This window comes from Perognathus longimembris, chromosome 18, assembly GCF_023159225.1.
Source record: "Perognathus longimembris pacificus isolate PPM17 chromosome 18, ASM2315922v1, whole genome shotgun sequence".
NCBI classification, from domain to species: Eukaryota; Metazoa; Chordata; class Mammalia; order Rodentia; family Heteromyidae; genus Perognathus; species Perognathus longimembris.
The window spans coordinates 9,959,215-9,971,649 of record NC_063178.1 but is presented as its reverse complement, the minus strand read 5'-3'; the positions used below and the strand labels follow the sequence as shown (position 1 = coordinate 9,971,649).

At 38.3% G+C, this 12,435-nt stretch overlaps 1 protein-coding gene across 8 annotated transcripts in view; it reads right to left on the bottom strand.

Moving 5' to 3' along the window:
* The window catches only part of Celf2 (CUGBP Elav-like family member 2), a 303,253-nt gene extending 291,974 nt beyond the window's left edge, over positions 1-11,279 (bottom strand). For 5 of the 8 annotated variants that reach the window (XM_048367901.1, XM_048367889.1, XM_048367902.1 and 2 more), the window contains exon 1: positions 11,158-11,279. In XM_048367901.1, coding sequence (XP_048223858.1) covers positions 11,158-11,264 — 107 coding nt within the window. In that variant the 5' untranslated portion in view covers positions 11,265-11,279. The remainder of the gene's footprint in view (positions 1-11,157) is intronic. The other 3 variants (XM_048367898.1, XM_048367900.1, XM_048367891.1) reach the window with 3 other exon arrangements.
* Positions 11,280-12,435: the final 1,156 nt, after the last annotated feature.

Below are 12,435 nucleotides of genomic sequence, written 5' to 3'. Positions count from 1 at the left end.
GGAAAATGTTTTTTAAATTTATTTTTCTCGCCAATTTATTGTGTGACAATGAGAACCATCTTAAGAGATAATAGAAGAAAATTTTTGCCTATCAACTTTCAATCTACAAAGCAGTTTTTAACCAGGCTTAATGTATTCAACAATATGGACCAAGCAGCTTATGATATTCATTTAAGTCCAACATGTACATAATTGACTTGATTCCTTTTTTTTCAGCTGAACAATATTTCTTTCAGCTGAACAATCTTATCTAGCTTTTGACCTTCTAATTGCAGGGAATTAAAATGTAAAGCTAGACTAACCTTCATTTTTAAATATTGCCTTTCAAGTCTTGTCTTGGTTCATGAATAATTAAGAAACAGTTGCAGCAAAATGAAGTACTATATCCCCAAATGCCCAAACTTTCCCTAGTAATACTATGTTTACTCTTACCCCAGCTATTGCCAGTGGATTTTGAAATTATGAAATTTTGTTTGGTCTTTCAATTGTCTTACTCAAGTCAGTAATGGATAAAGATGGGCCCTATCAGTTCTTGGTTTCCCATATATTGTATATGTAAGGTCTATCATATATAATCAGCTGACTATGTAACAAATGTATTTTATAATTCAATGGACAGAAGAAGCCTTGGAAACAAGGAAAATACAGCTGTGTTAATCAAAGGGAGAAATATTTTCTAATCAGCTGTAGGATAAAAACCCTCACATACACCTATAAAAGTTAGAAAATGCTTCATTAACAGATACACTTCTAAAATACTTACTTTCTTTTTTAATTGTATGTGAATTCATCAGAAGAAGCTATAGGGAAACCCTCTTACTGACTTAAGCCTTCTCAGCAGTTTGTTAAATTCAAATCCCTAGAGGCAATAGTGGATTCAAAGCAGCTTTTAATCATACCATAAGGAGAGTGAAGTAGTATGAAATAGGTCAGAGGGAGAGAATTACAAGTGCATAGGTTATTGCCTTATTTAACAACTACAGTGTAACACAGTTTTCAAAGCACATTTACTTTTGCCATTTAAAGTTAGAAGCAAAACCAGGGTGAAATATAAAGGGAAACTCATTCTATATGCGATATGGTGATGTGAACCAAAGAAAGCTTATGGAGTGGAGCTGAGTTTAAATTCTCTGGCTGCCAAGTACATTAATAATGTAGTGAGTGCATAGGTACTTGATATAGGTGCCCAAGAGAAACAGAATGCTCCCACATCCCCCAGCCCAAGAGTTATTGACAACAGCCTTCCAGTTGTAGTTTTCATTTCGAATATCTACACTGTTGCTATGATCACAGCACGTACACACTCCCTCTTTTAAAAAGAAAATACAGAATTCAAAAGCTCTTGAGCTTAAAATGAAAATAAAAAACATCCAACCAAATACCACCTGATGAAAAGCTTAAATTTCTCATTTTATTGCTTTGGCAGAAAATTTAAAAAAAAATCTAAAATCAACGCAATAGCCCCGGCTCCCCTCAACCCCCTACTTTTTTTTTTTTTTTTTTCCATTTTTGTGTAGTAATGAGCCATCAGGTTATCATGTTTTGGCAGTTAGAGTAATCTGGCAGACAGCTCCAGCGGGCCACAGTTGAACACTTGGGTTCATTGAAGCGATTTTCTAGCCAAGAATCTTGTCGACAGCAGTGAGAGAGGAGGAGACCATGGGCAGGGCCCTCTCCTGTACATGAACTAGCGGGTGACACCATAGGCCATGACGTCACCAGGGCCCAGGCAGGCCGGCTGTCCCTGGAAACAATGAAAATGCTTCCTCCTTTTAGCTCCATTGTAGAAAAACCTAAACTCTTCTCCAGTCCCATCCCCCTACCTTCCCTAATTGTCTCCTTTTTTTAATCAACTTGCTATTCATTTCCCAAACAAAAGGCAATTCAAGAATTGGAAGCACTTCAAGGGAAAGTTTCTGAATGACCTCATTTTATATGAGGCCTTCCAAGGCAAGTGTGCACTGTGCTGTTTCAGCTCTCACTTCCCTCCTCGGCCCTCATCCCATACAGAGTCTTGTCCAATAACCATTGTTTGAGCACTGAATTATCACTAGCATTAAAAAAAGAAAGAAAGAAAGAAACCAACCCTCAATAGAAACATTTGTTCACAGAGTACACATCGCTTGAATCGGCAAAATCCTTTTCCTGCCACTCCATTCAATCAATGCACCAGAATATAGGTCTTGACTTTTCAACATTTTTGGAAAGTATATTATAATTTAAAAACTGGCCCTTGATAGCCATGTGGCTCAGGTTCATAATGAAACAATTTTTTTTTCTTCTGCAGATAATCCTAAACAAAGATGCCCAAGTACCATGCAGTGCACTCAAAAAGTCATCTTAACTGGAACATTTCATTTTCCTCTCACTCCTAGCTACTCACTACAAACCAGGATCCAAGGCATCCTTCCCCTATCACACTTTGGAATTTATATTTTTAACCCAGATGTTTTAGTTATTTAAAAAAACAAACAACCCTCTGCCTCCAAAAATTACATAAATAAAGCCCAATGTGCTCAGAGTCATTTGGAACAGGAAATAAAGGTCTTATAATGGGATTTCCCATAGTTGCCAGACAATAAATTTGAAATGCACATGGATTTTTAAGTACCTGAGAGAGTCTGTGACTTTGTGGCCATGTGTTTTTCCTTGGCTTAGTCCAGGTCCATTAGCAACTTATAAAAATAAACAAGCTTTTAAATATAAATATATACATGCTTTAAAATATCCAAATAAGTCCTTAGCAGTACATTACAAAGAAATCTTTTATTTCCATAAAGGTATCATTCACGAATAAATATTATCACCAATGATAAGTTTAAAGTAATCCCTTCTTTTCTCCCAATTTGAAAGCTTCTTTATCACATTCTTAAAACTACATGCCTACAGTTAAATGCCCTTATATATGAGATAATTACTAAACTGTTGCTTTACATTTTTAAGTGAACATGAAGTACTCACTCTCCCTAGATAATAGCTCCTACTGGCTTTTCATAATCTTGTGGGGTTTTTTTCTTTTCTGAATTTGTTTTTATAACAAGCTAAAAATACAGACTGGCGAACTTATCTTCCTTCTGAAGATGTCCTCTAACTGAAGATGGATTTTGTATACATACCTGCACATTGGAAAATGAGATGTCCCTCCAGGGTTGTCAGGAGCTTTCATTCCAAGGGGAGTAAAGGTCAATACCCTGGAACCAGCACCCAACCACCTTAACACTTCCCTCCCTAACTTGACCTTTCCTTTTTCTCCTTTCTCCATCACAACCACTCCCCGCAGCCTTTCTTCTTTCTTTTCCTTTCCTAACTTTCTCCTCCTTTCCTCTCTCCCTCTCTGTCTTTGTCTCTCTCTAGACAAAGTCTGAATCCTCCTCTCCAGCTGTGTGTCTGAGGAGGTGGCTGACTCTTCAGGATGAAGAAAGGAGCTGTAGGTTGCTTGTGTACAGGGGAAATCAAGTTTCACTTGCCTTGACCAAGGCTGATCTCTGAAGTAGCAACAGCTGTCTGTGCAATGAACAGTGGGATTCCTTTCCAAACACTACCAAGGGGAGGGGGTGGGAGAGGAGGGGAGGGAGAGAAAGGGGAAAGAGGGGAGAGAGAGGACAGAGACTGTGTACCAGAAAATAACATGTGGGCATTGGGAAGTGAAAGTCTGGAGAAAGGGTGGTGGAAAAGAAAAGGCCTCCCTGTCTAGCACGGTGATTTGCACATGGAAGGCACCCAGATAAAAATTTAAAAAGAGAGAAAAGAAAGCCTTCAAAGGAATGTTCCAGTGCTATCGGGAAGATGCTGAGGTTTGTCAAACTATACCAGGTGCCCTTATCTGGTGCCAGCCTGGCGACAGGAACAAAATTTATACTTATCAGGATGAGGTTTCTAATTCCCTCACAATACCCCCTTCAACATCTCTACCCCAACCCACCAAAAGTTCTAATCTTACCGGCGTGTGTTGTTAAATATGAAAAAGGAGAAATTCTTGCTTGACAAAACACAACAGCTGAACAGCAACAGCTGGGAGGCCACAGTTGTGGGCATAACATTTCATCCCAGAAAAAACAGGAACAGGGTGGGGGTTGAAAGAAAAAACAAAAGGCAAATGGCTATGGTAAGCTCTCACTTGGGGTTGACAAGGACAGATCTTGACGACGTTCAAAATGCCCGCTGAGGAGAAAATCCACCCCATTTGGCTAAAGGTCGCTCCTTTTTCTGAACAAATACAACTTGAAAGAGAGCAAAGATTAAGAAGAACTAAAGCTTGGGTTACTGTAAACTACTCACAGTCCACTTCACTCCCGATGATAAGTGATCCCCAGCAAAGAACTTGCAGGCTGGGAAGATCAGAAGATAGGGCAAATGCTACATTCAGAGTGAAAAGATTATGAAATTTCAGAACCAAACCTATTGGATTATGTATTTCATTGTTAAAGAGTTGATTGACACTGGGGACAGTCATTTAATCATTTAATTCATTTAATTTTCTGATTCATCAGCTAAACCTTTTTCTTATGTGGGGCCATTACTTCCTAGTAGCTGACAAATCAAAGCCTACTGTGATCTTCAGACACAAAGTACAATGCGTTAACCTAATTATTACCATAGCAATTATATAGCCACGCTATTAAAATGACATGTAGGTTGAAAAATACATCAAGGTTTTGAGCACAGAAATTTATTTCCCCCACCTATAACATGGTTCAAATCTGGAACCATTTTCAGCCTATAAAAGAGGTTTTGGAAAATCCCAAATTACTTTTATTTAAATTTGCTTTTCATGCTAATTCTCACTAAGTCCATTAGAGAATTTTTTTTCTTAAAAGAACTACTCAACATCCTCAGGAAAAGTGACATAATTATCTCCCCAAATCAAGTATAGTGTGTTATATCTTGTATTATCTCTATTGTTGAGTGAAAAGCTTTCTGTTACCTAATTGCTAGATTTTTCAAGTCTCTCTATTAGTGCTAATAGCTACATTTATCCTATATCATAGGAATATGGCAAGGAGATGTGGCAAGGACTTTGAGGAAGAAAGGTGAATAAGGTAAGGATTTTGATTTGCTTCCTTTCCATAAAAAAAAAAGATTGGGGCTGGGGATATAGCCTAGTGGCAAGAGTGCCTGCCTCGGATACACGAGGCCCTAGGTTCGATTCCCCAGCACCACATATACAGAAAACGGCCAGAAGTGGCGCTGTGGCTCAAGTGGCAGAGTGCTAGCCTTGAGCGGGAAGAAGCCAGGGACAGTGCTCAGGCCCTGAGTCCAAGGCCCAGGACTGGCCAAAAAAAAAAAAAAAAAAAAAAAGATTGACTGCAGATGTTCTAAGAACAACTTCTCTTCCTTACGTATCTACCTGCCCATCTATCGGCATTCATCTTGGTCACCTAGGTATTGTGAGATGCTTGATGGTGAAGACTGTATCCTTTATTGGGCACTCACTTTCTTTCTCTCCCCTCTAACTCTGTGTGTGTGTGTGTGTTTCTTTGTATGTGTGTGGATTCATATATATGTAAATGTGAAATGTGTATTTCTATATGTACACATAATTGTTGTTTTATTAGTTATGACTGCAATATGATGTATTTTGGCAACTTATCCCATAATGCTTTAAAGTTTTCTATTATTCCTTCCAACATCTGTCCCCATTGTACAGATGAAAGGTCAAGTGAAATGAGGTATGAAATGCTTTAATTCAAAGACCTCGTGAAATCTAACATGAACCAGTGAGCAAGCACACAGCAGGGAACTGCTAGGACTTATAAGCAAAGCAACAACAACCAAAACACTGCTTTCAAATGTTTGTTTTTCCTTATTACGTTAATTCTTTGTCCTTTCCCACCATTTTCTATTTCTCTAGTCCTACACATCTACATGCTCCCAAAATTGACAGTAGAAGGTAAGTAAGGTCAAAAGAGTTGAAAATCAGGAAACCATACACAGTGACCCAGTGATTGGCTCTCAGATCCTAGTGATGGTTTCTTGCTGAACTGTATATAATTTTCTAACTGGTAAAGCCAGGAGACACATCCCAATCAAAGTCTACAGTGGAAATGCTGCAAGAGAGGAAGAAATAGCTTTACAATGTCAAAGACTAAGTCGTTATACTTTCCACTGGCCACAGAAGAATTTAGCTGAGTCTTTGAGTCCCTTCCGCTATGAGCTGTATATCTCTAGGCCTATGACTTTACCTCAAAGAAAGACATGATAAATGAGGAGGATGAAAAGCACTGGTCACTTTCTACTTAGAGATACAAGTGTGCCAATGGTCCTGTTCACACACCTGCAAGAAGTCAGCATCACTTTGCCCAAATATCATTACAGAGTTGTTACTGATTACAGCTGTGAGCTCTCTCAAGGAGTGTATGACATTTTTTAAAAAGGCTGTGAAGATTAGAGGTGTAGCCACCTTATACAAGCTCTTCTTTACCATGACAACAAAATTTGTTGAATGGAATAATTTTACAGGAAAATTCTAGTTTTGCTTTTCCTCTGGGGGTGTGGCTGGCAGCTTTGCTCCATAAACTTGAATGACTCATGATGGTCTTACGCAGCCAATCATGGGTGGATCCATTTGCAATGAGGCGAGATAGCAAGAGCTCCAGCTGCCCTCAAAATACATGCCAGTCCACAGATGCCATTTCCTGTTAACTTGGGTGATTCTGATGTACGAGGAAATGTGCTGGGAGAAAGCTGCAGAAGTGTGCACACCTGTAAGCGATTCTAATGGCTTACCACGAAACAAAGGTGAGTTTGGGGGCAAAGTGGACCTAATCCCCAGAGCGGGGCCGAACAGTACTTAACTTTGAGTTGAGCTGAGATTCAAAAGTAACTCTCTATTGCTCTCAAAAATAAAAAGTAAATAAATAAGAAAAGAAAGCCATGCACTAGTGGCTCACACCTGGTAAGCCTAGCTACTCAGGAGGCTGAGATCTGAGAATCTCAGTTCAAAGCCAGCTGGGGCAGGGAAATCATTGAGACTCTTATCCCCATTTAATCTCCAAAAAGCTGGAAGTGGAGCTGTGGCTCATGTGGAAGAGCTCTTGCATTGAGCAAAAAAAGCTCAGGGACAGCACCCAGGCCCAGTGTTCAGTCCCAGGACTGGCACAAAAACAAAAATGAAAGACAACAACACCTAACACTCCTCCTCTCTCTCTTCCCTCCTCCTTCATTTCTTCTCCCTTCTCCCTCTCTTATGTCCACCTTCCATCTTTGTTGTATTTCGTAGGTTGGTGTCATGTGACTAGAAGGTGGAAGCACTCCAGGTCTGGGATACTTGATTCTGAATAGATCACAACAGAAAGCCTCACATTCTGCCTCCCTTTCTCTGACACCGTCTTCTCAATAGCAGCTGACTTAAATGCCAGGAGTTGTAATCCACTACAAACCACTGCCTTCTCTCTCCCGCAGAATAAAAGTCTGTTCAGAAAAGCCTTCCAAATCCAATAAAAAAAACCATGCATATTTTTATGAAACAAGATACCCCTTGCCTGACCAATAAATGCTCAGGAATTAACAAAATGTAAAAATGAGGAAAGGCTGATAAATATGATCCAAGAAGGCGTATTGCCACTGAATGGAATTGAAATTGTTACTGTTCAAAGAAATATAAATAGTATAGAAAAGAAGATGCCACTAAACAAATTGCATTCCGTTAATAACTTTTCCACAAATCTCTAGACAAAAAACTAAGCTAGATATTTCAAATTTGCTCACTGCTACAATTATACAAGATCAAGTCATATTTTTCATCTATAAATTTGGACACTTTAAATACTAAGTGATCATTCTGAATAATATTCTTCCTTTTGCATCTGACCCTTTTTTTCTCATCAACCTGGGTGCTTCCAGGGCTGTAAGCAATGAAGTTTCCATCAGCCACATTTTCACCTAATTAACCCCCCTGATTACAATAATTAGTATTGATTCACTCTTTGAATGACTTCCTAGGTATTCAAGCACAATCTTCACTTGCTATAAAGTTCCAGATATGAATATTAATCAATGCTTGTCTTCATTTCTCAGTCCCCAGAGGATATTTTGCAATTGTAGTCACTCATATTTTTTAGAGATATGGTCAGGTTTCACTTCAACAAATAAAGGAATCTTAATACACGGATGTAATAGATCTCAGTCTGTGGTCTGTGAATATTCCCAAAGCTCTTGTGTAAGGGGATTTAGGGTGCAATAATTACCTTTTATTGAAAGAAACCATTTTCTCAATTTGAATCTTTTACTATTAGGACCTTTTCTACAGGTGTGGGTTTAGAATTAAATTTTATTCTTATGTTTGTTTAGGTCACTATCTAGAGGAATCATTACACATAGAATTTATTACATGGTACTGATTACATTATATTGTTAATGTTATAGAAATAGATGGAGACAAGTTGACTAACTCCTGGAATTCTCAATGCTTTTTCTAAATCGTGTTAACAACAACAACAACAAAACCCATCTATCAGTATGTTGGGTGCTGGAATACAGTGTGTGTGAGAGTCCTCTAAATTCTAGAAACTGGTAATGGTTCCTACAACCGGAGAAGCAAACAAAGTGGAAGGAAATTTCCCTTCTTTTTGGACCTAACTGTGACCACTTGAGAATTAAAGTGAATAGATCATAATTACACAGATAGCAATTTAGTCAAAATAAAATTAACATGGAAGTTTCCAAGTGATTTCTGTATTTCTATTTTATGGTCCCACAAGCAACTAGGGAGCATGAAAGATTACTTTCCCCCCAATTATCTTCTCTCTCCTCTCTCTCTCTCTCTCTCTCTCTCTCTCTCTCTCTCTCTCTCTCTCTCTCTCTCTCACACACACACACACACACACACACACACACACACAGATTTTCAGCGTTTATATTTGAATTAAAAATTTCCCATGCAGCAGAATCTAATGTTCTGGTAATAGTTGGCTAGCCTCAGATATGAAGCTTTACCCATTACCTTTGATGAGCTCATCCTAAAAGCAATTATTGGTGTGCTCAATGCAAGGAACAGTTCAGATCCCATTGGAAGCAAGAGAAGAGCAAGTGTGCTTTAAAATCCACTCTATCCACAATGGATAACTTTAAAAATATTATTGCATTGCATAGATTGCACCTAAGTTCTGAAAATATTATCAACATAAAACTCCAATGGAGAGGAAATTCTATTTAACCCGTAACATTTATGCAAATAATGCAGCTAATCACATTTCAATTTAAGTTTAAAATATTAAAATCCATGTCCCAATCCTTAAAAAATGATTGTTTCATAAACTATGCTTTTTAAAACAAATAATATAGTTTCTTCCTTATTTACTGGGAACAACACTAACGAGCTCAAATTAACAGGAAATATACAAATCTTTCCTGTTCATTAACTCATTAAAATCATTTTTGTAAGAAATCCATTCTTCAGATTCCCTTCTAATTTTTAGAATTGGTCCCTTAACCTTTTTGTATAAATTTATTAATATAGTTTGATATATTGCACTCGCTCAGCAGCTAACTAAGCAAAACACTAAAACATTAGATAAACATATATTCATCAAGGAAATCAACCTTAGAAATATGATCTTTATGTAAATCAATGGCCATTTACTATTCTAGAGACAATTCTTTAGTATCTAATGTGGTAATAAAATGTTCTCAATATATTAGAAGTTTAAAACAGATTTTTCCTAGTCTCTTTCTACAATCTCAGTTTTAATCTTAGAAACCAATACTTATAAAGTGAAAGATATCTGGAGATAAGAGAAATGTATGCCCTGCATAGAAATGCATTTTATCAGGATATAAGCATACATCAAAAATCAATATATTCCACCAAGACCTTTAGCTTAACAACTTAATAAGCTCTAGCATAATACTTTGTGACCGAAATTGTAAGGACAAAACTTCTCTCACCTATCCTTGAATTTCTAAACTGTTCATCTACATGGTAACCAAAGGGGAAGCTAGAGACTAGAAACAATAATTTACTTGGACATTAATTTTTTTTCTTAACTTCTCTCTCATGCTACATTTCACTAGTCTACCGAAATTTAAAAAACCCAAGCATTAAATAGTGTAGAAGCAGGTATGATTGCAAGGCATTTGTCAGAATGATAATGGTATTACCAGGATTCTCAATCAGTAAGTTTTCTTTCTGTAGTTAACAGAGAGGTAAGCAATAAATCTCTAACTTAATCCAACCAACATAACTGCAAAATGCAAAAAGCTCTGTGATCAGTGGATACTAATTTTTTTAAAAGCCTAAAACCACAACCAAACAGTTCTAAAAGCTCTTCATTCTGATAGTCTATACAAACAAGATTATAGGAGATAAAAAGGGTGTTGGGTAGAAATAATAATAATAATAATAAAAGCCCCAGACATGCATTCAGCTAGTTTGACAGCTCCATTGTTCAACTGGTCCCATTGTCAGCCCCAAAGATGTATTCATTGCTACAATGTCTGCTAGCAAATAAACAAAAGACTACATTTTTCAAAGCAGGAAGCCAATTCTATCATAATTCTCTCTCTGCTTTCCAAAAGGTCAGTGGTGCCTCCTTCGTGGTATGTGAGAGAACCCCACCACCAAATGCAGGAAACACAGTATTTGCTTTTCATACATGGGACACAGGACGCCATGCATGAACACAGGTCTCCAAACAGGTACACATATTTGGCAAGCAGGATAAAGTGATTCAAACCTGGTAACACAGGACTATTTAGGTAGGCTAAGTCCAGATTAGAGCGGTATTTGGAACACAAGTCGAATATGGAGTCTCCTCAGCTCCTTTTTCGGTGATTATTCCATGCAGAGTGCATAATAATGAAAGAAGCTTAGACATTGCAAAGGAAAAAGACAAACCCAGAGCCAGATTTGGAGCCCTTAAAACGAGCCACTGGCCACTCACAAACAGCAGCGAGCAAATACATGATCTGCTTTCAAAAGGCAACTAGTACAAATAGAACTCGCTCAGAACAGTCCTTCGCCTTTCTCTTGCTTGCTCTCTCTTTCTCCCAATCTCTTGGAATTGATTTCATTTCCCTCTCTCTGTTTAGATTCCTTCCACACACACACCCTCCTCTTTTATGATAAGAAAGCTACTTGATTCAGGGCATGATTCTTGTCTCAGCCAGCTCTAGAAACTAGAAAAGCATACATTAAAAACAAAGGACACCACAACATACCTTAAAAGCAGATCCTCATTTCTCATAGTAGCAGCGGATTTGGGACAGCGCATGCTTTCTACACTGATAGTCTCAACAAAAGCCAGTTCAGAAGTGCGCTCAAACATCAATGCCACAGTGGCTGTTCACTAATGCGCGCTCTCTCTCTTGTCTCTCTCTCTCTTTTTTCTCCCTCACCACTCTCTTCAGTCAAATGCTGAATAGTAGAGCAAAGGGGCTCCTGCAGACTCACTAAGTAGAAATAATCCTCTCTGACAACTAATGTTGTCTAGGCATATTTTTACACGGATACACCGTGCTGCCTATAGGGGTCTTGTTTGCATTCACTCAAGCCTGGCTGGTGTTAGTTCTCCTAATTATCATCTTAAAAAAAAAAAAGGTAAAGAAACATAACCAACTCAGTTGCCTTTTTCTTACACATTTCATAGAAAAACCTATTTCCCAATTTCCTTGGGTTGTCAGCTATTAGTGAGCATTGTGGATGATTCCTGAAAGATTTGGATTAGGTCAGTGTGCTCAAAACAATCTTTGCCTGTCTTTTCTGGGACACTGAACGCACAGTTGGATTCATCTGTTCTTCTTCCTTGTCCTCAGGAAAAGTGACGAGGTCAAGACCCTTAGCCTCATCATGGATCATAGACACAGGAGACAAAGATTGGAGAACTTGTAAACATTTTAACTCTGTGCACACCAGGACTTTCATAAATCAGAGCATAATTCAATGGAAACAAGACATCTAGAGGAAGCAGGCAGTGTAAAGGTCGTTTTGGTCACACTGAAGTTCCAATCAGCACAGCATCAGCCTCAAAAGGCCAATGAGGTGATCTTTTTCCAAAACAAGAAAATCAGCTTCCTGTTTTATTATACTCTCTGGGCTTTGCACATGCAGCTAACCAGGAAAATCGACATTGCACTTCTGTTTATTGGAACGAGAAGGATTCCATGTATAGTAGCCAAGTAAAATAGCAAGTTAAACACACACAGAGAAAGCTATGGAGTCAACAAATGTCCAAAAGTTCAAGCTAAGGCACGGACACACCAGGAGGTATGTGAGGACCAGGGATCAAGAATGCCTTCAGTTTGGATGCAGTAACACAGTGCAGACTTAAACAGACCTGGGTCACTTTTGCCCTGCCTCAGTACAGCTGTGTATTCTAGTAATAATAAGCTGGACTCAAAGCATTAGTAGAACATTAGCATAGGGGAAATTATGATTTGGGATACACCCTAGTGTCTTGCTAGATCTCTGACCTCTGAACTTGGTCTTGGTTCCCAACT